Source organism: Myxine glutinosa, chromosome 4 (assembly GCF_964187855.1).
Source record: "Myxine glutinosa chromosome 4, kmMyxGlut1.1, whole genome shotgun sequence".
In the NCBI taxonomy this organism is placed as follows: domain Eukaryota; kingdom Metazoa; phylum Chordata; class Myxini; order Myxiniformes; family Myxinidae; genus Myxine; species Myxine glutinosa.
Genome location: NC_136264.1, coordinates 122,277,878 through 122,299,329, shown reverse-complemented (window position 1 = coordinate 122,299,329; position 21,452 = coordinate 122,277,878). Strand labels below are relative to the sequence as shown.

General features: G+C 48.8%; 1 protein-coding gene and 1 long non-coding RNA gene across 10 annotated transcripts in view; one reads left to right on the top strand and one right to left on the bottom strand.

Annotated features, from left to right (window-relative positions):
• Nucleotides 1–21,452, bottom strand: part of CCDC22 (CCC complex scaffolding subunit CCDC22) — a 101,404-nt gene that overhangs the window by 64,554 nt on the left and 15,398 nt on the right. For all 9 annotated transcript variants that reach the window (XM_078776368.1, XM_078776367.1, XM_068113307.2 and 6 more), the window contains 4 exons: nt 21,037–21,206; nt 20,646–20,861; nt 20,254–20,325; nt 7,857–7,976 (listed from right to left, as the gene is read on the bottom strand). In XM_078776368.1, the coding sequence (XP_078632494.1) occupies nt 7,857–7,976; nt 20,254–20,325; nt 20,646–20,861; nt 21,037–21,206 (578 nt within the window). The remainder of the gene's footprint in view (nt 1–7,856; nt 7,977–20,253; nt 20,326–20,645; nt 20,862–21,036; nt 21,207–21,452) is intronic.
• LOC137425164 (uncharacterized) lies at nt 1,963–21,078 on the top strand. The gene is made up of 4 exons (XR_010984069.2): nt 1,963–2,259; nt 2,388–2,421; nt 2,985–3,003; nt 21,018–21,078. It is a non-coding gene; the product is annotated as an uncharacterized LOC137425164 (long non-coding RNA).

The window sequence follows — 21,452 nt, the reverse complement described above, 5'->3', positions numbered from 1 at the left end:
ATTTCAATTAATGGGAGACACAGCCTTACTCTAAAAACACATAATAAGAGATAACTATCAAACAGAGGTATTCTATTATTTGGCTGATGTGTATGCTTGTGGACTAATTATGGGATGCCCTTTCACCTTTACACAGCTCCGGAGGTAGGGGGGCGCAGAATAAACAATAATAATAATAATACAGCACACAATCAACAAAAAATACAGTCCTCATCTCCGCAACAATATACATAATACAAATTGTGCACCAAATTGTGCACATGTTGTATTGCAAACACATGTTATGCATGACATTCTATATGGTGATATGTTGTGTACACGCATCGTGAGTGACATATTTTGCACACACACAACACACACACACACACACACACACACACACACACACACACAAAACTGAATGAAGTGTGACATTTGAAGCAGAATATCTGAAAATCTACAGCATAACTGTTGTCAATCTCCTGATGAATCGTGGGTCAGTGAATGGCAAATCTACTTTCATGAAAATGCTAATCTTTGTTTTATCCCATTTGGCTGGCAAGCAGATCGGTCACCTTTCTGAAGTCTCTGCCTAATTAAGTGCCTGCAAGCTTGTTTGGAATGGGAGGAAGGAAGTGCGATAAAAAGGCCATAGACCTCCTTTTTAACTCTACAAATAAATGTTTGAAAAAGGATGAATATCAATTACGGAAGTATGTAAGAACATCATCCCGTCACCACCATAGGGCACATATCTTACTTGGGGTTTACTTGGGTGTAGAGATTTGAAGTGCTGTTCTCGTCACATCAGTCCTTTGTGGTATGGCATATACATCAGGGGGTGGTCCTTCCAATGTCTTTCCAGGGCTGACTTGAACTGGTTGACTGTGCTGGCCTGAACAGCTTATCTGGGTAGTCTGTTCCAGCTGTCAATGCTTCTCATTGAGAAAGGAATCTTGTCTTGTTAATTGACCAATTGTCTTGTACAGACCAGGAATCAAACCCAGGTCCTCTGGTGAACCGTACCAATGCTCTGCCATCTGAGCTATCCGGGCGACCCTGACCAACCATAGGAACACCAACGGCCTGATCACGAGAGGGTCTTCCTCCAATGGGGGGTGGGGGGGGAATTAATGTCCACTATTATACACACCAGTGGGGGTGTAGAAACACAATTAAATAAATGAATAGGATTACAACTAATTAATTGGCATATGTGGGAAAATTTCGGATTGGTCCTACACTGCTGGTTTTTCATTTTCTTATCATGTCCTGAAGTTTGTGAGCCTTCACCCTCTGGAAAAATATCTGGGCTTCAATGTGATCAATTCCGTTTATAATCTTAAAGATGACCGAGATGGGTTAGTAACCTTGTGGGTTAGACTTGTGGGACCGAGATGGGTTAGACTTTTTCAAGTAAATCTTCATCCTTCTTGAACAAGGGGTACCAACCAGGGTTGCAGTGCTCCAGCATTGGGTGAACAATCTTCTTATATAGTTTGACTGGACCATTTTCATTCAGTGCTGAGAAGGATCTCTTTATGATACCAAGTTTTGTGTTCGTTCTTCGAGCTACGTCAGCTGTATGGACACTGAAGGACAGAGTGCATCAAACAGTACTCACAAATCATTTTCACTATTCTAAACTTTGATTTATTGTAGCCCATCTTTATCAGTCATTGAATAGCTGAACTTGTAGTTTTTTTTTTTTTCTTCCATAATCATTGGAAGTTTTTCTTCCATTATTCCATAATGGACTACTTTGCACTTGGCTTCATTGTAAGGGGGGTGCCATTTGTTTGCCCAGTCCATTACCATATCCTTCTGCAAATATTCTGCATCCGCGTGTGTGTCTACAATTCTGTACAGTTTTGTGTCGTCAGCAAATAGTTTCATGTCTGAGTCAACAGTTACAGGGAGATTGTTAATGAAACAGATAAATAATACTGGTCCCAACACGCTTCCCTGAGGGATTCCACTGGTAAATGATTTAGACTTTGATCTTTAGTAGTTACCCTCTGAGATCGTCCTGTAAAGTATGCCTCTATCCACTTCAGTGGCTGACCATCAGTATCGTAAGCTTTCAGTTTGCATAGCAGACGTTGGTGAGGTACACCACCATCAAATGCTTTTAGATAATCTAGGTATATGTAGTCAATACTATGACCATCATCTAGATCTCTGGTTCACTGCTCAAGATTCACTCAAGACGGTTCACTGCTTCCAATAATTGTGTTGTACAAGACTGCCAACTTCGGAAGCCGTGCTGAGCTTTACTTAGTAAGTCAATTCCTTCTAGGTGCTGAATCAAGACCTTCTTTATGAGTTTCTCCATTACCTTGCATGTCAAAGAAGTCAATCTGACAGGTCTGTAGTTGGCAGGATTACTTCTCTTTCCTTTCTCGCAGATGGGTACTACTGTAGCTGGTCTCCACACCTCAGGTACACTTCCTTCCTTCATCAATAATACTGTGTGCTCTTCCTTGTGCTTCACCATGTGCATCACTACATGCATCACTGTTTGCATTTCTCGATGCATCACTATAATCTGAAGTGTTGCGTGCTGTGCATCTGTGTACTCGTAAATTCTGCTTTACCACTTTCTCTATGCAGGCTCTCCGTAGTGGCAAAATTCTGCTGGACAATCCGTCCATTTCTGATGGTTAGGTTCCCCTCCCCATTTTCCTCTCTTTCTTTCAAGTTCCTTTCTCAGTCTATTGTGCTCTTCCCTTTCCGTTTTTGTGTGGTCTCTCAATATTTGTATGATCATAGTTACTTGTTCACGCCCGAATGCTCGCTCATTCCTTGCCTTCCATAGCACCTCGTCGCTTGAGTTTGACGATGGCATTATCACTTTCAGTGGTCTGGCTGCTTGCTCATTTGCCACCCCCCCCCCCCCCTCCCCCCAAGCCAGTGCATGGTCTTTATCTCATAGGACAGATCTACGAGGACTTCCATCAGAATAGAGTTGAACTGCTGTGTATCCTCCCCCTTTCTCGTTTCAGGATTTGCACTCTGACTCCGGTAAGCCAAATCAATTGAGATTACCTTTCCTCTTCTCTTTCCTCCAATTCCTCTAGCTTATTTTATATGTTGTTCCACTCTCTTTATTGTCTCAGTGCTGGGCACTCCTCCTTCAGACTCAGTTGTGGACTTGTCTTTCCTAACTTCGTCCAGTTTCCTTTCCATTTGTGAATGACGATTAGCACACTCCTCTCTTATAATCACTGACTTTTTTTTAGTTCATTCAGCTCCTTCTCCATGCTGGATTGTTTATTTTGGAGTGATGTCATAATCTTGAACATGTTACTAGCTGTTTCATTACATGTTCTACAGTACCAGTGCATGACCTCTGCCTCCTCATTTGTGATATATAACTTGCTAGACACATTCTGGCATTTGCAGTGGAACCAGAAATTATAGAGTTCACATTCAATTGCAACATCTTCATCAATAACCACCATATTACAACTTCCACAGTTACAATGTTCTTCCTTTCCTCGTCTTTGCTTCTCTTTTCTAGCATCAGAAGATAGAATTTCCTTTCGGGTTACTACTTTACTAACAGTTGCCTTCCAATTCGATGCCATTTTGTATCCTTCATTGATCTCACTGACAGTCTTTGCATTGGGTATGTTGCAGTATGCCCTCGAACAAAACGGTCTTTTCAAACCTCATATAGCACTACCACAATGTGATCATAGGTCAGAGAGACCCACATGCTCTTCGTTCCTCTCTCGGTGGATGCGGTGAATGCTCAGCTCTTCCCGCCCAGAACACCACAGCAACAGCTCAGGTGATCCAGCCTAATGTCTTCCTGTATTGAAGTTTCTTGTAAGGAAAGAAAACTATGACAATCATCTCGATCTTCTTTTATTCTTCCGCCTTGGCTGACTAGAGTTGCTGGGTCTGAACTATGTCGAACGTTTAAGGAAGTTGTCTCAAGAGGATCGAGTAAAACTGAAAACGACAGCCTGGACAGATTTTGCTCGAGTACCACGATAGCATTATACACATTAAGACTGCTACAAGTTGTGTCGGGCCTGATGATATCCTCCACAAGTGTTATCCATTTGTTTCATTTTCAAATTGATTTGCAGTGGATTTTGCAATCAATAGTCTGTATTTGATGGTGTTCCACTACATATAACTAATGTTTGGATATCAAGAAAGCACATCCTGCACCAGCAGGTCAGTTTGTGATCCATGTTAGTATCTAAAAAAGCCAAAGAGGCGGCCCGGGAGAAATAGTGTCGACATTTTATCCATTTAGTTATATGTCCGACTTTTGGTGACATTCATAAACATTTTTCTCCCAACATCCCTATCCTGCAATTCTTCCGGAAGCTTTGGCAGACACATTGGTCGAAGCTTTGGCAGAGACACATTGGTCGAAGCCACCCTGACCTATATATGTCAACCCCCTTCCATCCAACACATACACGGTCTGCCCTTTCCTCTTCCTCTTCTTTGGTCAACCATATCCAGCATGGTTGATTTCTCCAGACTTTTGTTTTCTGCATGCATGATGTGCCCAAAGTATGACAGTTTCTGTTTTAGCATCAGTGCTTCTTGGGCATTAAAGCGACTTGGTCGAGTCATATTGGCCATATTTTACCGACTTAGCCATCAAAGCTTCCTACCCAACCCACCTAGAGGGGTTAGGTTGACATATATAGGTCAGGGTGGCTAAAATAAAAAAACACCTTTAAAGGATGCATTCTTAGTTTTATATAATGAAAGCTATATGAAAGCTATTTTTATCCGCACGCTTTTTGAAAAAAATAGGGTATTGTATTCAGCTCTGTCTGTCGGTCCACGCTATCTCCTCCTAAACCGTTGTGCAGAAATCCACCAGACTTGGTAGTTATGATCACCACATGGCAAGAAGGTGCGAGGCAGTATCATTTTTGCCTCGCCCCCTGGGGCCCTAATGCGGGGTAAAAAGGTCAAATACGAAAAAATGCTTTTACAGAAACATTTTAAAACGAAACTTTGTACATGCAATTAACATTGGGGGATGGATGCATAAAACATGCAACGATTTTTGGGATTTGAACACCGGTTCAGGCCCCAGGGGGTGGGAACCTCGGGTCACTGTGGTGAAATTTTTTAAACTCAAAATTTGATATTGGGTCATTCCTGGTGGAAGGTTTTGTCATATTTCGACTTTGCACTTTAGTGGGAAGTGAGGGGATTTGTGATGATGCGCTATCAACTTCACTCTAGTTTATTTAGACTTTCAGAGCCATAGACTTAATTGCTGGTTTTTGAACGGATTTAAAGAGTAGGATGTTGAGTGAGGGATTCACATCACCTTCACCTTTGCCAATTTTGTTTTCAGAAATGTTACCCTAACAAACCCTCTCTGGCAAAATCATCGTCTTTGACCATCTGGTGGTTAGGCTATTCTTCATGCTTGAGGAAATAGCAGGCCTTTGAAGGAATTATATGGAAAAAAGAATAATACTAAAATACACAATTTGGTGTCTGTCTGTCTGTGTGTATTTTTTTAAATAATAATTATAATAATATATAAAAAGAAGAAAATCAATAGGGATCTATCCTGGAAGAATTAGATCCCTAATAATATACCCCTCACCAAGGGGTTTATCCTCCTTGGACAAACACAATGTTAATGTGAATGCATAGCTTTATTGTGGCATTTCGTGGGTCACCCCTTCCCAAAGTAAAAATAAAAAATAAAAAATTGTAAACCACAAACATGCACGATTACCTTTTGAAACAGTCACGACTGAAATTTAACACTAAACTGAAAGAAATTTGGAGGAATCCCAACATCCTTGAAGTATTCTATGCTGATCGCATCACCCACACACTAACGGACCTGAGCCTAGATCTAGTGTAATACACACTACATGGCCAAAAGCATGTGGACACCCAAACATCACACCCGTATGTGCTTATCGAACATCTCATTCCAAAATCATGGGCATTAATATGGAGTTGGTCCCCCTTTTGCTGCCAAAGCAGCCTCCACTCTTCTGGGAAAGCTTTCCACTAGATGTTGGAACATTGCTGCGGGGATTTGCTTCCATTCAGCCACAAGAGCATTAGTGAGGTCGGACAGTGATGTTCGGTGATTAGGCCTGGCTCGCAGTTGGCGTTCCAATTCATCCCAAAGGTGTTCAATGGGGTTGAGGTCAGGGCTCTGTGCAGGCGTCAATTTCTTCCACACCGATCTCGACAAACCATTTCTGCATGGACTTCGCTTTGTGCACGGCGACAATGTCATGCAGAAACAGGAAAGTGCCTTCCCCAAACTGTTGCCACAAAGTTGGAAGCACACAATCGTCTAGAATGTCATTGCATGCTGTAGTGTTAGGATTTCCCTTCACTGGAACTAAGGGGCTGAGCCCGAACCATGAAAAACAGCCCCAGACCATTATTCCTCCTCCATCAAACTTTACAGTTGGCACTTAACTATGCATTCGGGCAGGTAGCGTTCTCCTGGCATCCGCAAAACCCAGATTCACCCGTCGGACTGCCAGATGGTGAAGCATGATTCATCACTCCAGAGAACGTGTTTCCACTGCTCCAGAGTCCAATGGCAGCGAGCTTTACACCACTCCAGCCGACGCTTGGCATTGCGCATGGTGATCTTAGGCTTGTGGGCAGCTGCTCGGCCATGGAAACCCATTTCATGAAGCTCCCGACGAACAGTTGTTGCGCTGACGTTGCTTCCAGAGGCAGTTTGGAACTCGGTAGTGAGTGTTGGAATCGAGGACAGATGATTTTTACATGCTATGCGCTTCAGCACTCGGCGGTCCCGTTCTGTGAGCTTGTGTGGCCAACCACCTCGCAGCTAAGCTGTTGTTGCTCCTCAATGTTTCCACTTCACAAGAACAGCACTTACAGTTGACTGGGGCAGCTCTAGCAGGGCAGAAATTTGATGAACGGACTTATTGGAAAGGTGGCATCCTATGACGGTGCCATGTTGAAAGTCACCGAGCTCTTCAGTATGGCCCATTCTACTGCCAATGTTTGTCCATGGAGATTGCATGGCTGTGTGCTTGATTATATATACCTGTCAGCAATAGGTTTGGCTGAAACAGCCGAATCCACTAATTAGAAGGGGTGTCTGCATACTTTTGGCCATATAGTGCATATATATACACATACACTCCAGAGATTGTAATAACATGACCCTTCGTGCCACTCCCATAGGGTGCGGGCATACTAATAACAATAAAGCAATAGATTGGTCACCTGGAGAGAACAACAATACGATTCATAGTCAAGTAGTGTCAAATGAAGATGGGAGTAGTTCCAGCAAGAAATACAAGCAATTACTGTTACATTTTTAAAAGGTTCCTACCCCGAGACTTACGATACATGACAGTTTTATAACCCAAGATGATTTAGGTTAAACAAATCAGTCAATCGAAAAAGGAGTGGTTAAGGAAATTGTCTCAAAAAATTTTTCCCTAGACAATGGTTTCCCAACCAACCAATTGTACAGACAATGCTGTGTTGAAATTTTGCATTCTCAAAAGAGATGACTGAAAAAAGAAAGCACTGAGATAGTATAGGGTCTAGCATAAAAAAAACCTGTACATGTCCAACAAAGTGGATCTACATTCATGATGATCGTCATTCACAACACAGGAAGTCAGGGCAGGAACTTGCGAAATATTTACAGTGGCTCTGGCTCATCGATGAATGTATGAAGAAAACAGATGCCATGGCAATGGATAAAGGGAAATGAACTTGGGGATCGCGTCATAAGGCAATCGCTGAAATTACGACAGCAACCAGGCATGACAGGATGACTAATGTTGTGAATCAAGGTTCAATGGTAAAGGCTGATTGTAATTTAATCAAAAACATGAAAAGAAAAAGCGCATTTGACTTACCTGGGCAACGCCAGCCTGAAGACGTTTGGAATCTTCTCTCAGACTTTCGGCCTTCATGGTCAGCTCATCTAGTTTTTGCCTTAACTCTGCCACTTCCTCTTCTCGCTGGTTTTCTGCAGCCTGTCAACAGACCATGTTTTTTTATTAACTTAAAGAGGTCATACCACTTGGAAAAGAAAGACTTTGGGAGAAAGACCTATGTACTAATAATGGACTACACTCCCTCTATATGACAACGCAATTTTAAACAACATAAGACCCACAAGGTTTACCAGATTACATGAAACACAATGGATAGACGGAGCACTTAATGTCATCAAAACTACAAATGGGTTGCCTGCTTAGCATTCCCATCTGAACTAATAAAGCATGACGCTTTGATAACACACACACACACACACACACACACACACACACACACACACACACACACACACACACACACACACACACACACACACACACACACACACACACACACACACACACACACACACACTACCGAAGCAGTTTCTATGACTAGAGTTACAATCCTGGATGGGTCACCACTCTGCCACAGGAAGTCAGGGCAGGTATCTGGAATTTGGCCAGGGTGCCGGCAGTAGCTCCCATACCCGTCGCGAAGGACACCGCTGGATCATTAACATCCACCAACTATTACTGACTGCCGGGACACCCAGTTTAACGTCCATCTGAGGGACGGCACACACATTGATGAATCACCCTGCCTGTGAAAAACCAAGATGACAGTTTATAGCTGGGTCGGAATTCAAACCCATGGTAGACAACTTGGAGGAGAATGTGCATACCTCTAGGACCACCTAACAGCCACTGAACATATTGTTCAAATAAAAAGACCATGAGTGAAAGGGGAGGAGGGGTGGTCGACGAGGTGGGGGGGGGGAAGAAGAAGAAGGGGGTTGTCTTTCTTCGGCCATACTCTGACTGTGTGCCAAATGCCATGCTTGTATCATCAAAGTCATAATTCCTGCACCTATCTGCCATACTATTAAACTCACCTTCATTCCACCCCTCCTCTATCGTTTTATAACGGATCTCTGACTTGAAAATCACAGAAACCCAGTTTGTAATAAATGTTTGTTTTTCATTAATCATCCACTTTCTAACCCCCCCCCCCCCTCACCCCTCCCTTTCAATTATCCCCCCTGGCCCCTCCGCTTCAAAACTCACCCCTCCCTTTCAATCCTCCCTCCTCACCTCCCACCTCGCCGCTCCCCTCCTCGCCCCTCCCCTCCTAAACTCCCGTCTCCCCTCCTAAACTTCATATCTCCCCCACCCCCTACCATCTTTCTCCAATTATCTCCCCCACCCCCCTCCTCCTCCTCCTCCTCCTCCTCCGCCTCCTCAAAGCTGCCTCCTCCCCACTTCCTCTCCCTTCCATTACATACCTCCACCTCCTCCAACCTTCTATTTTGCTCTGCCCCCCCCCCCCCCCTCAAACAACACCTCACTGTGCCTCATCCCATCACCATCAAACCTTTTGGCCTCCTCATCCTTCCCTTTCTCATAGCTCTTCTAGAATCTCAAACACACTATAAACAGCTCTCCCAACTCCCTACCCTACCCCTCCCCTGTCCTGTACCCATTGCTCCCCCTCCCTCTTCCTCAATGGAATGGACCTCAAACATCCGGGGCCTTCGCTCAAACTTGACTGATCTCTCCATACAGGTTGCTTCTGACAAACCAGACGTAATCTACTTAACAGAAACTTTCCTCCTTCAAGATGTCTCCGATTCCTTAATATTTCTCCCTGGTTACTCCCTCCTCTGGTATGACAGACCTGAGCCTCGTCCTGGTGGTGGGGTTGCTATCTTTATCAAAAACTCTCTTCCTCACTCTCCTTGCACTGCTCTCTCTCCACCCCACCCCACCCCCAGGGGTACCTCTGGCTACGGCTTCCTTCGGCTCCCACCTTTTGTTCATATATGTTCTGTACCGTCTTCTAAACAGTGATGACTCCATTTACATTTTGCTGTCTGACAACATGGTCCAACTTCTATCCACTCATCCCAACTCTCTCTTCCTCATATGTGGAGACTCCAACTGTCATCATGCCAGCTGGTTGGGTGTGGGTTCCTCTCTCACCAGCCATGGCATCTCAGCAAAGGACTTCTGCGACTCATTGGGACCGACACAATCTGCCAATTTCTAGACCCGGATCTCAGTCAATGGAGTATCTTCTCTTGTAGAATTGGCTATGACAAACTTCCCTGCAAATGTCTGCTGCTCCTCTTCTGCTCCAATCGGTTCACTGATCATTTGCTTGTTAAAGTGGGTATCTCTCTGGCCATTCTCCGAGAGCCTCCTCAGCGTCGACGAGCCTGGCATTTCACTCAGGCCGCCTGGCATGGTCTTCAAGCAGCCATCAATCATCTGGACTGGTCTCCCATCACTACTGCCTCCGCCATCAACTCTTCCTGGGAATTCTTCCAAAGTAAACTGCTCTCTCGCTCATGCACAGACTTATCCCATCTCGTCTTCAGTTGTCAAACCCTTCCTGCCATCCATGGTACACTGAATCTTGTGGTGAGGCAGTTGCCCTGAAACAACTTGCCTTTGCCTCTTGGAAGTCGAATCCAACTTAAGGCAATCTCAGTTCCTTTCACAATGCTCGGAACAAGTGTGTGTCTACCCTGAGGAGAGCCAGGAAGCACTATCTCTCCACACTCAAGAATGAACTCTCAAACCTGTCTCCTTCCTCCAAATCCTGGTGGCGTCTGGTCAAATCTGTTTCTGATGTTGTTCCCGCTCCATCCCCTCCCTTAACTCAAACGGCTACACAGCTGACACCGCACGTGGCAAATCCAAATGCCTCAACTCTGTGTTTGCCTCAAAATCTTGTGTCCCAAACCCATCTCTCTCTGTACCCACCTTACCCAGTCAAACCCAGCTGCTCCTGGACTCGAGTCCTTCTTTCCTAACAAGGTGGAGAAGTTTCTGTCAAACCTCGACTCTGATTCTGCAACTGGACCAGACGGCATCAGCCCATGGGTCCACAAATCCTGCTCTTCCGCTCTTTCACACCCTCTCTCAATTCTCTTCACCTTCTATTTTGCTCAAGGTCATCTGCCATCTGCTTGGAAATCAGCCAACATTACCGCTTTACACAAGAAAGGTGCAAAAACAGATCCTTGCAACTACAGACCAATCAGCCTGCTCCCAATAATCAGCAAGGTCATGGAATCGATCATCGCTTATGACATCAAATCCTTCCTCTACTCCAATGGCTTGATCTCGGATCATCAATTTGGATTCAGACCAGGTCATTATTCTCTGGACATGCTGCTTCTGCTGTCTCAACAATGAATGGAGGTCCTCAATCCAAACAGGAAATCAGAGCTGTCTCCCTTGACATATCACCTGCCTTCCATACGGTCTGGCACCCCACCCTGCTCACCAAACTCTCCTCGTATGGTATCCATGGAAACCTCCACACATGGCTTGCAGACTTCCTTTCTGGTCGCAGTCAACGTGTGGCCCTGAATGTTATTCTCTCTTCTCCCCTTCCTGTTCAGGCTGGAGTTCCTCAAGGCAGCGTTCTGGGCCCTGTGCTTTTTCTGGTCTTCATTAATGTCTCCGACTCTCTTGCAAATCCTCTCTATCGCTTTGCTGATGACTCCACTCTCTGCCGCTCCATATCCCAACCCTCAGATCGGCAGGCAGCAGCCTCTTCACTCTCTGCAGACCTGGTCAATAACACAAATTCGTCAAACAAGTCGAACATGTCTTTCAATCCTGACAAATCTCACAGTCTCACTTTGTCTCTCCGAAAAGACCGTCTGGACAACCCTCCCATCTCCTTTCTGAACAATCCTCTTGAAGAAATTCTGTCACTCATGCTTTTGGGTCTCACTATCTGCCATGATCTTTCCTGGGAAAACCACATTTCCAAGCTGACCTCCAAAGCCAGTCGCCGACTGGGCATCCTCAGTCATGCGAAATATTTTCTGGGCACTTCTGAGCTCCTCGCCACATACAAAGCTTTCATCCGCAGCTCAATGGAATACTGCTCTCCCCTCTGGGCTGGTGCTCCTGCCTCACACCTAGCTCGGCTTCAGGCAGTTGAAACCAAGGCATTCAGAATCATTGGAATCTCCTGCGATAAAGCTGATTCTGAGGGCCTCTCTCTCTTACCGCAGGCAGGTAGGTGGTCTTTCTTCTACCGACTCCTCTCCGGCCTTGCTCCCCCTGTTCTGTCTGTGCTCTGTCCCCCAAATATTCCTGCAGGATGCACAAGATCTGCCAGCAACCCTCTTCTGGTGCAACTGCCAAACATAAAGACCCTCTGCTCACCTTCACTCCTTAATTTCGCTTTTCTCCCGCCTCTGGAACAAACTCCCACACACTCTTCAATCCCTCCCCTCCCTCCAGGTCTTCACAACAGCTGTTCACCACCATCTCTTATCTTCCCCCAACCAAAACCTTGATCTTTTCTACCCCCATTAAAATCACCCCAAATCTGCCTCTTTAAATCCCCAACTTCTTTCCTGAAATTCCTAGAAGTGTTCATTTGCTTTGTACCGTGTATCACTCCCTCCTCCCCCAGCCCTCCCCCTTCCACAGATCTCCCGACGTCCCTATTCTCTTCTGTTGTTGTGCTTGTGTGCTTCCTCTCTCCCCCTCTTGTTTCCCACTCTCTTCATTGCAAGTTTTATGTGTCTGTGCATGTTTTCATGTTCAATGTGTTAGCTCTTACACGAGCCTCGATTCTGTGTACAAACAAAAACAATTATTATAATAAAACAAGACCAAAAGTCTAACAGCGGCATAGCCAGGCTTGTAAAATATTATAAACCACAAACACATATTAGTAGCTTTTCAAACCGTCACTAATGCTGTTTATAACATTAAACCAAGAAATTTGGAGGAATCTCGACATCCATGAGGTACGTTTTACTGACAGAACTGAGCGAAGATCTACTGTAATCTAGATTATACCCCACAAGGGTTGGAGTGTGCTCAATTACCAAACAGGTAGCTAGCGCTTACCAAGCCAGCCATTCCTTAACGGTTTTGAATGGAGTGCTTGCTCGAATGCTTAAACCACTTGGCGATCTCTCCACAAGAACCTTGGTAAATGAACACACACCCAATGTTCTTGAGACCTGACCATAGATCGACTGTAATCTATATACCCCAAAGATGAATGGCCCTTCCTGCCACTCCCGTTGTGAGCAGGTATACCTGTAAATTCAAATGTCGGTCGGTGCAGTCAGCCGTCGTAATGACATCATAGACATAATGATGTAACGGACACAAAACTGATATATTTTAACATCCAGTAAGTTTGCAGGCACTACGAAGGGATTAGTGTTATGATTAGATTTACTACAATAGTTACGTTGTAGCGGCTACCGCTGGGTTTACACAATCGCCTTGCACCTACCAAGGACGCGGAGCGATCACCATGCCGGGCTCGTCCAGGACGCCTGGGCAGGCCCGCTCTCAACTTGCCAGGCCTCGTCCGGGACGTCCGGGCATGCCGGGGCACGCCTGGCCATGCCCGCCCTCGACTTGCCAGGCCGCGTCCAGGACGCCCGGCCACGCCCCCTCTCGCCTTTCCCGGGCAAACGCTCCGGGATAATGTGTATATATATTGCTGCCCGATAAACGCGCTTTTCAGAGTACCCGAGTTGTTTTGTTTCAATAAAGAAACTCGGACGAATTCCAGCTTTTTGTCGCGTCCATTCTTCCGATTATGTGGGAGCACAGCTCCTACATTGGTGACCTACCGACATGGACACGGCAGTTGCCCTCAAACTGCCTACCTTCTGGGAGGCTCACGCGGCGGTTTGGTTCGCCCAGGCGGACTCCCTGTTCGCCCTGCGAGGCATCACGGCCGACGACACCCGCTTCCACCATGTGGTAGCAGCGCTCGGCTCAGCCACCGCGGCCCGCGCCCTGAGCCTCCTCGAGAGCCCGCCAGCCGCTGACAAATACGGCGCGATTAAAAAGCTCCTCCTCGACGCTTTCGCCCTCTCATCGGTGGAACGCGCACGGCGCCTGCTCGACCTGCCCGAGCTCGGCGACACGCGCCCGTCCGAGCGAATGGACTACATGCTTTCGCTGCTCGGCGAGCACTCTCCGGCATTCCTGTTCCGGGAGCTGTTCCTCCGTCAGCTGCCTAGCCCGGTACGCCTCGCCCTGGCGAGCACGACGATCACGGATCCCCGCGCCCTCGCCAGGGAAGCCGACAAGATCTCCGCGGCAGGCCAACGCATTGCAGCAGCGACCTGGGGCCCACCGCCGTCGGACGCAACGCCCATGGCGCCCGAGCACCCGGCACGGTCGACGACCGAACTGCCGACGCAATTGGCGGCCGCTACGCCGAGCCGACCACCTCCAGCACGACGACCGGGGCCTCCACCTGACCAAGCGTGGTGTTACCATCATGCCAGGTTCGGACAGAAGGCCCGGACATGCCGACCCCCGTGCACCTTCGGCAGGCCGGGAAACGGCCGGGCCGGCGTTCATTACCAGCCATGAGCGCCGGCCACACGGGCAACTTACTTTTCATCACGGACAAAGCGTCCGGACGGCGCTTCCTGTGCGACACCGGCGCCCAACTGAGCGTCATACCCGCCTCCGATCAGGACAGGCCGTCCGCGGTTTGCGGCCCCCTCCTTGGTTGCGGCCAACGGATCGGCCATCCGCACCTTCAGCCCGCGCAACGTCACCCTCTGCTTCGGCGGCCAACGCTTTACTTGGACTTTTGTAACCACAAGCGTGCCCATGGCTCTGCTAGGCGCCGACTTCCTCTGCGCACACGGACTGCTGGTGGACGTCCAACGGCGTCGCCTCATCAACGCCGAGACCTTCAGCTCCCTGGTATGCACATTGAGCAGCTCCGCTCCGACCGAGCTGGCATGCGCCCTCCCGGCGGCGAACGAGTTTGCTCGCCTGCTCACGGAGTTCCCGGCCCTCACGTGGCCGACGTTTTCGGCCGTCGCATTACGACATGGGATCGAGCACCACATACCAACCACGGGCCCGCCGGTCTACGCCAGAGCCCGCCGCCTCGACCCAGCCAAGCTCGCCGTGGCCAAAGCCGAGTTCGACGCTTTGGAACACCTCGGCATCGTGCGGCGCTCCGATAGCGCGTGGGCTTCGCCACTACACATCATCCCAAAACAAGGGGGCGGCTGGCGCCCATGTGGCGACTACCGCCGCCTTAACGACGCTACCACCCCCGACAGGTATCCGATCCCGCACATCCAAGACTTCTCCGCCCGTCTGGCAGGACGGGTCATTTTTTCAAAAATCGATCTCATACGGGGATATCACCAGGTACCTGTCAGGGCGGCCGACGTCCCTAAAACGGCCGTCATCACGCCGTTCGGCTTGTTCGAATTCCTGCGGATGCTGTTTGGCCTCAAGAACGCGGCTCAGGCGTTCCAGCGCTTGATGGACGGCGTGCTGCGTGACCTGCCGTTCCTCTTCGTTTACCTGGACAACATCCTCGTCGCCAGCACGTCCCGGGCCGAGCACCTCCTCCACCTCCGAACACTGTTCGGGCGCCTCAGCGAGCACGGCCTCATCGTCAACCCGGCCAAATGCCACTTCGGCACGACGGCCGTTGATTTTTTGGGCCACCACATCACCAAGAACGGGGCCGTGCCGCTGCCAACCAAGGTCGAGGCCATCACCACGTTTCCGCGTCCCCGCTCCATAAAGGCCCTGCAGGAATTCCTGGGAGTGGTGAATTTCTATCACCGCTTCGTGCCCCGCGCTGCTCAACTCATGCGGCCCCTCTACGAAGCCCTCCGGGACAAGCCGGCCAAGCACGACATCGTCTGTCTGGTCCACAGCAATGGACGCGGCCTTCAAAAGCTCAAAGCGGGCCCTCGCCGACGCAACACTGCTCGCTCACCCGGTGCTCAACGCTCCCATCGCCCTCACCACGGATGCCTCCGACTACGCGGTGGGCGCCGTACATGAGCAATGGGTGAACGGGGTTTGGCAGCCACTCGCTTTTTTCAGCCGGCAGCTCCGGCCGAACGAGCTCAAATATAACACGTTTGACCGTGAGCTCCTCGGTCTACACCTGGCCATTCGCCATTTCCGCCACCTCCTGGAGGGCCGACCCTTCACGGCGTTCGTCGACCACAAGCCGTTGGTTTACGCAATGGCCAAGGTCACGGAGCCGTGGTCGGCCCGCCAACAACGCCACCTCTCCGCCGTGTCAGAGTTTACCACGGACATCCGGCACGTCACCGGCAAAGACAACGCCGTGGCCGACTGTCTTTCTCGGGCCAGCGCGAACGCGGTCCACCTCGGCGTGGACTTCGCGCTTATGGCGGCGGACCAAACCACCGACACCACGGTGCAAGCCCTCCGGACGGCAGACATGGGCCTCCGCCTGGCGGACATCCCCTTCGCGGACACTGTCCTGCTCTGCGACGTCTCCCAAGGCCAGCCTCGCCCCATCGTGCCCGTTACCTGGCAACGCCGCATCTTCGCCTCCCTCCATGGCCTTTCCCACCCGGGCCGGAAAGCTTCCCAGAAGCTGGTGTCGGCGCGATTCGTTTGGCACGGCCTTCCACGATTGGACCAGCACCTGCACAGCCTGCCAACAGACCAAGGTCCACCGACACACCCAGGCCCCGCTGGCACCTTTCACCGTACCCGAACAACGTTTCGACCACGTCAACGTGGACCTGGTGGGCCCCCTCCCCCCATCACGGAGGTTCACACACCTGCTCACCATGGTGGACAGGACCACCAGGTGGCCGGAGGCCGTTCCCCTCGTCTCCACCACCACCGCCGACGTGGCGCAGGCTTTCATCGCCACCTGGGTCGCCCGCTTCGGCGCACCGGCGGACATCTCGTCGGACCGCGGACCGCAGTTCACCTCCGAGCTGTGGGGCGCGGTCGCCCGCAACCTGGGGGCCAAGCTCCACCGTACTACGGCCTACCACCCCCAAGCCAACGGGTTGTGCGAGCGATTCCACCGCTCCATGAAGGCCGCGCTCATGGCCGGCCTTCAGGACGGCGGTTGGGCCGACCGGCTGCCGTGGGTCCTTTTGGGCCTCCGCACGGCCCCCAAGGAGGACCTCCGGGCATCCACCGCCGAGCTTGTCTACGGCCAGGCGCTACGCGTCCCGGGCGAATTCGTGCCCGACGCTACCAGTCCCTGGTCCGCAGCTCACCAGCGCTCGGACCTCCAGGAGGCCGCCCGACGGTTTGCCCCCGTGCCAACGTCCCACCACGGTGACCCCCAGTCCTACGTCCCCCCAGCGCTTCGCACAGCGGAGTACGTTTTTGTGCGTCATGACGCACATCGGGGGCCACTCCGGCCGCCGTACGACGGGCCCTTCCGGGTCCTGCGACGGGACGACAAGTCGTTCGTCATCGACATCGGCGGCAGGTCGGACCGGATTGCGGTGGACCGCCTCAAGCCGGCGCACGTGGACATCGACCAACCGCTACGGTTGGCCCTTCCGCCGCGGCGAGGCCGCCCCCTGTCCACGGTGCCCCCCACTCGACCGCCCACCACCACACCCCCTCCCCCCCCCACGACCCGCCAGGGGTCGCTTCGGCCGGGTCATCAGGGCCCCCCTTAAATTGACCCTGCCGGTGCAAGTCGATTCTGGGGGGACGTGTGTAGCGGCTACCGCTGGGTTTACACAATCGCCTTGCACCTACCAAGGACGCGGAGCGATCACCATGCCGGGCTTGTCCAGGACGCCCGGGCAGGCCCGCTCTCAACTTGCCAGGCCTCGTCATGGGACGCCCGGCCACGCCCACTCTCGCCTTTCCCGGGCAAACGCTCCGGGATAATGTGTATATATATTGCTGCCCGATAAAGGGGCTTTTCAGAGTACCCGAGTTGTTTTGTTTCAATAAAGAAACTCGGACGAATTCCAGCTTTTTGTCGCGTCCATTCTTCCGATTACGTGGGAGCACAGCTCCTACAACGTTATCATTATTTCGAAAATGATATTACTATCAAAAAAACGAGGCGAATTATTTTCTTCCTCGGTTATTAATATTAGTGCCGAACAAAGCTCATCACCGATCATGAACCATACACCACTTCAATCCATAAACCTTCAAATCACGCCATTGGGATTAAAGTATTATGGTTAGATTTACTATTCTATTATTATTACTCTTACGAAAACGATACTACTGAAACGATACACGACTGTATTAAGAAACCTGGGCTTAATTTGTCTGAAGCGGTCCGAAGATGAGGCATAACGCCTAAGGCCTATACGTACCGTATTGTTAGAAGAGACATAACGCCGATGCTTTCCATATTTGATGGTCATTTTAACAATCGGTTTGTTTGTTTGTTTGTTTTTTTTTGTTTTTTTTTTTGTTTGTTTTTTTTTTTTTTTTTTTTTTTTTTTTTTTTTTTGTTTTTTTTTTTTTTTTTTTTTTTTTTTTTTGTATACAAGTTCGAGGCTCGTGAAAGAGCGAACATTAATCACACAGAAAGACAAACCGACACATAAAACATATAACATAGGGAGCGGTAGACAAGATGGGGAGAGAGGGGGAAGGACACAAACACAACATTTGAGAGCAGGGACCGAGAGACATGGAGACATCGAGAGATCTGAGAGAGGGCGAGGGCTTTGGGGGGGGGGGGGCGTGGGAAGGGGGCAGTGGGAGAGGTATAAAACATATGGACCCTGCCAGGACTTCCAGGAAAGAAGTTGGAATTTCAAACAAGGTGGATCTGGGGTGAATTAGCGGGGGTAGAAAAGATCAAGGTTTTGGATGGGGGAAGATAAGAGATGGTGGTGAACAGCTGTTTTAAAGACCTGGAGGGAGGAGTGGGATTGAAGGGAGTGAGGTAGTTTGTTCCAGAGGCGGGAGAAAAGAGGAATGAAAGAGTGAAGGTGAGCGGAGAGCCGAGATTTCGGCAGTTTAACCATCAGAGGGTTGCTGGCAGATCTTGTGCGACCTGTAGGAATATTTGGGGGACAGAGCACAGAGAGAGCTGGGGGTGCAAGGCCGGAGAGGAGTCGGTAGAAGACAGAAAGACCACCTACCTGCCTGCGGTGAGCGAGTGAAAGGCCCTCAGAGATAGCTTCATCGCGGGAGATTCCAATAATTCTGAAAGCTTTGGTTTCAACAGCGTGAAGCCGAGCTAGGTGTGAGGCAGGAGCACCGGCCCATAGGGGAGAACAGTATTCCATTGAAGGCTCTGCCCAATGGGTGTTTCACACAAAATGAAAAACGTAAAGGTAGAGCATGGCGATTGTGATGACTGGTTCGACGATACGTTCGGCATGAACGGCATATAAATCAAAATGGCAGTGTGTGGAGAGTCAGCAGCCGCACTGCCGTAATGACATCAGACGTAATGACATAACCCTGTCACGTCACCAGATTCTCAGCTCCGATTGGTATACGTTTGAGGGGACATACATACAAACATACGGACGGAAAAACTGTTCTAGACAGCTCTGCCCAATGGGCTACGCCGTAAAAATAAAAGACTCCCCGGATAAAATGAATGAAACAAACATATGTTGTGAGTCTAATCCACAATAACATACCAATAATAATAATAATAATAATAATAATAATAATAAATAAATAAAAATAGGACCACTTGACCTGTAGCTCTGGGCCCTGGCCTAATGTTGTAACTCAAATTTGGTGGCATTCTGACTCGTGGATCTGGAGAAATTTTTTGAAGGAATGTACCAAGCTCGCCATTTTGACTTACCTAACATAAAGTGACTGGAATGAGCTTTGCAATCCCAGTTGACAGTCAGGAGTGGAATCTTGCTGCTAAATTTCAGCCAGATCGGCCCAACGGTTTGGCCGGAGAAGTCAAAATATGAGACCGACGGATAGACGGACGGTGCACAATGACAATACCTTATCTGGAATTCAAATTCCAGATAAGCTAATGATATGAGTTCTCTTCCAAAGAACTTCAATGCATGAGGAGCCCATTTGGCCCATCATAGCCTGTGCTATTTTTATCAAACTATTATTGTTTGTCCTCGTTCTGTCCTTTTAAAATACTGAGCGTCAAGAAAGGAAGCAGAATGTACCATTTTTTAAGTCTAGGGTATGAATCGGCCAGGGTTTGAAGTGCCGACCTCCCAGACTCAGAGCGGATGTTCTCACCATTAAAGCATTGAGTCTGGTTGATTAACCCTTTGAGTACGGGATTTTTTTTGGATAAAAATACCCCAGGTACGGGATTAATTTGGCATTTTGGTACGGGAATGCAACCACGTACCGACGATCTATTTATAGGTACAGTCGATGACGTGTAGTAACGTCTTCCGTACACAAAACTTTTACGCGGGTTGCGGCACTGAACGTCATCTGTACTCAAAGGGTTAAGGTACTAACGATTAGGGTATACAGTAACCAAATAAATAATTATAAGTAATAAACACACCTGCTGTTCCTCTTTACTTGTAGTTACAGGCTCGGATGGCCGAGGCAGTTGTCTTTTTTGCTTATCAGGCTCCTGCAGAGCCAAAACAAAATGGTGGTGAAGGGAAACCAGACAAGTCACCATCAAATGGTAGTTTCATGAACAGAATACATAAGCAATGGGAATATTTACTATTTCAATCAACCCACCACAATAGTTAACTATGACATACAACATGTTCAAAATCGGCATAATACTCCTAACTCAATTCTTGAACATCAATTAGAACATGAGATGTGAGTAAATGGATTAGTCTCCAAAAGTTGCCTGGACTAGATATACTGCAACTTATAGGGTTTATGGAAACCAATGTTTGTGAAGGCAATCAAAACTCAATACTACTCCCAACACACCTTCTGAAAAACCAACTTCTCAGTATGGGTGAAGCGAGACCCTTTCAGGGACTCCTCAGAACCTGATTCTGTCCCAAAACTCCGTAGGATCTGCTGAAGATCTTCATGGACGAGTCCTTGCTGTTGCACTGTCATCTGGTTGGCTTTGGCCACAGCCAGTCTCATCTGCTCCACAACACGTTTCTGAAACCTCTCTTTCTTTCTTGCCTGGAATTCCTGCAGATAAAAAAATAGCAGCTTGCCATCATTGCTACCGGCACGATGCATAATCTGTCGTAGGGTCATGTTAACTAAGCAGCCAGGCCTCAGGTGTGAAGGTGGTATTTACCAAAAATATCTACCATTCCTCCCACCCTACCCCACCTTGCCCAGCAACACAAAAAAACCTCACATCTGCCGAGAGATGTGATGGAAGACCATGAGTGTTCCACTCAGTCTCCCAGGCCGTGGCAGCTGCCACCTCATTGGCATTTCGCTGCAGGATAGACATGATGAGTGAGCCTACACCAGTGACTTGGCATGCTGCGAGCTTCAGATGACCTTCCCAGTAGCGCCGTTCCTCTGTTAAAACAATACATGCGTGTGTGCTATAATAAAAGTGTGTGTTTTGACCGCCTCAGTGTGTGTTTTGATGCTGTCTCACTGTGTGTAGTGCATTGTCTGAGTCACAGTTTACCCAAACACTAACAGCAGCATTTGGCCAAGGTAGCACCTGCCCCAAAATCTTAGCCTCAGTTTTCATCTCTCAATCCCATTCCTTTAATTCTCGGTTCATCTCACTAGCCCTGTTCCCTTTAGTGTTCATCT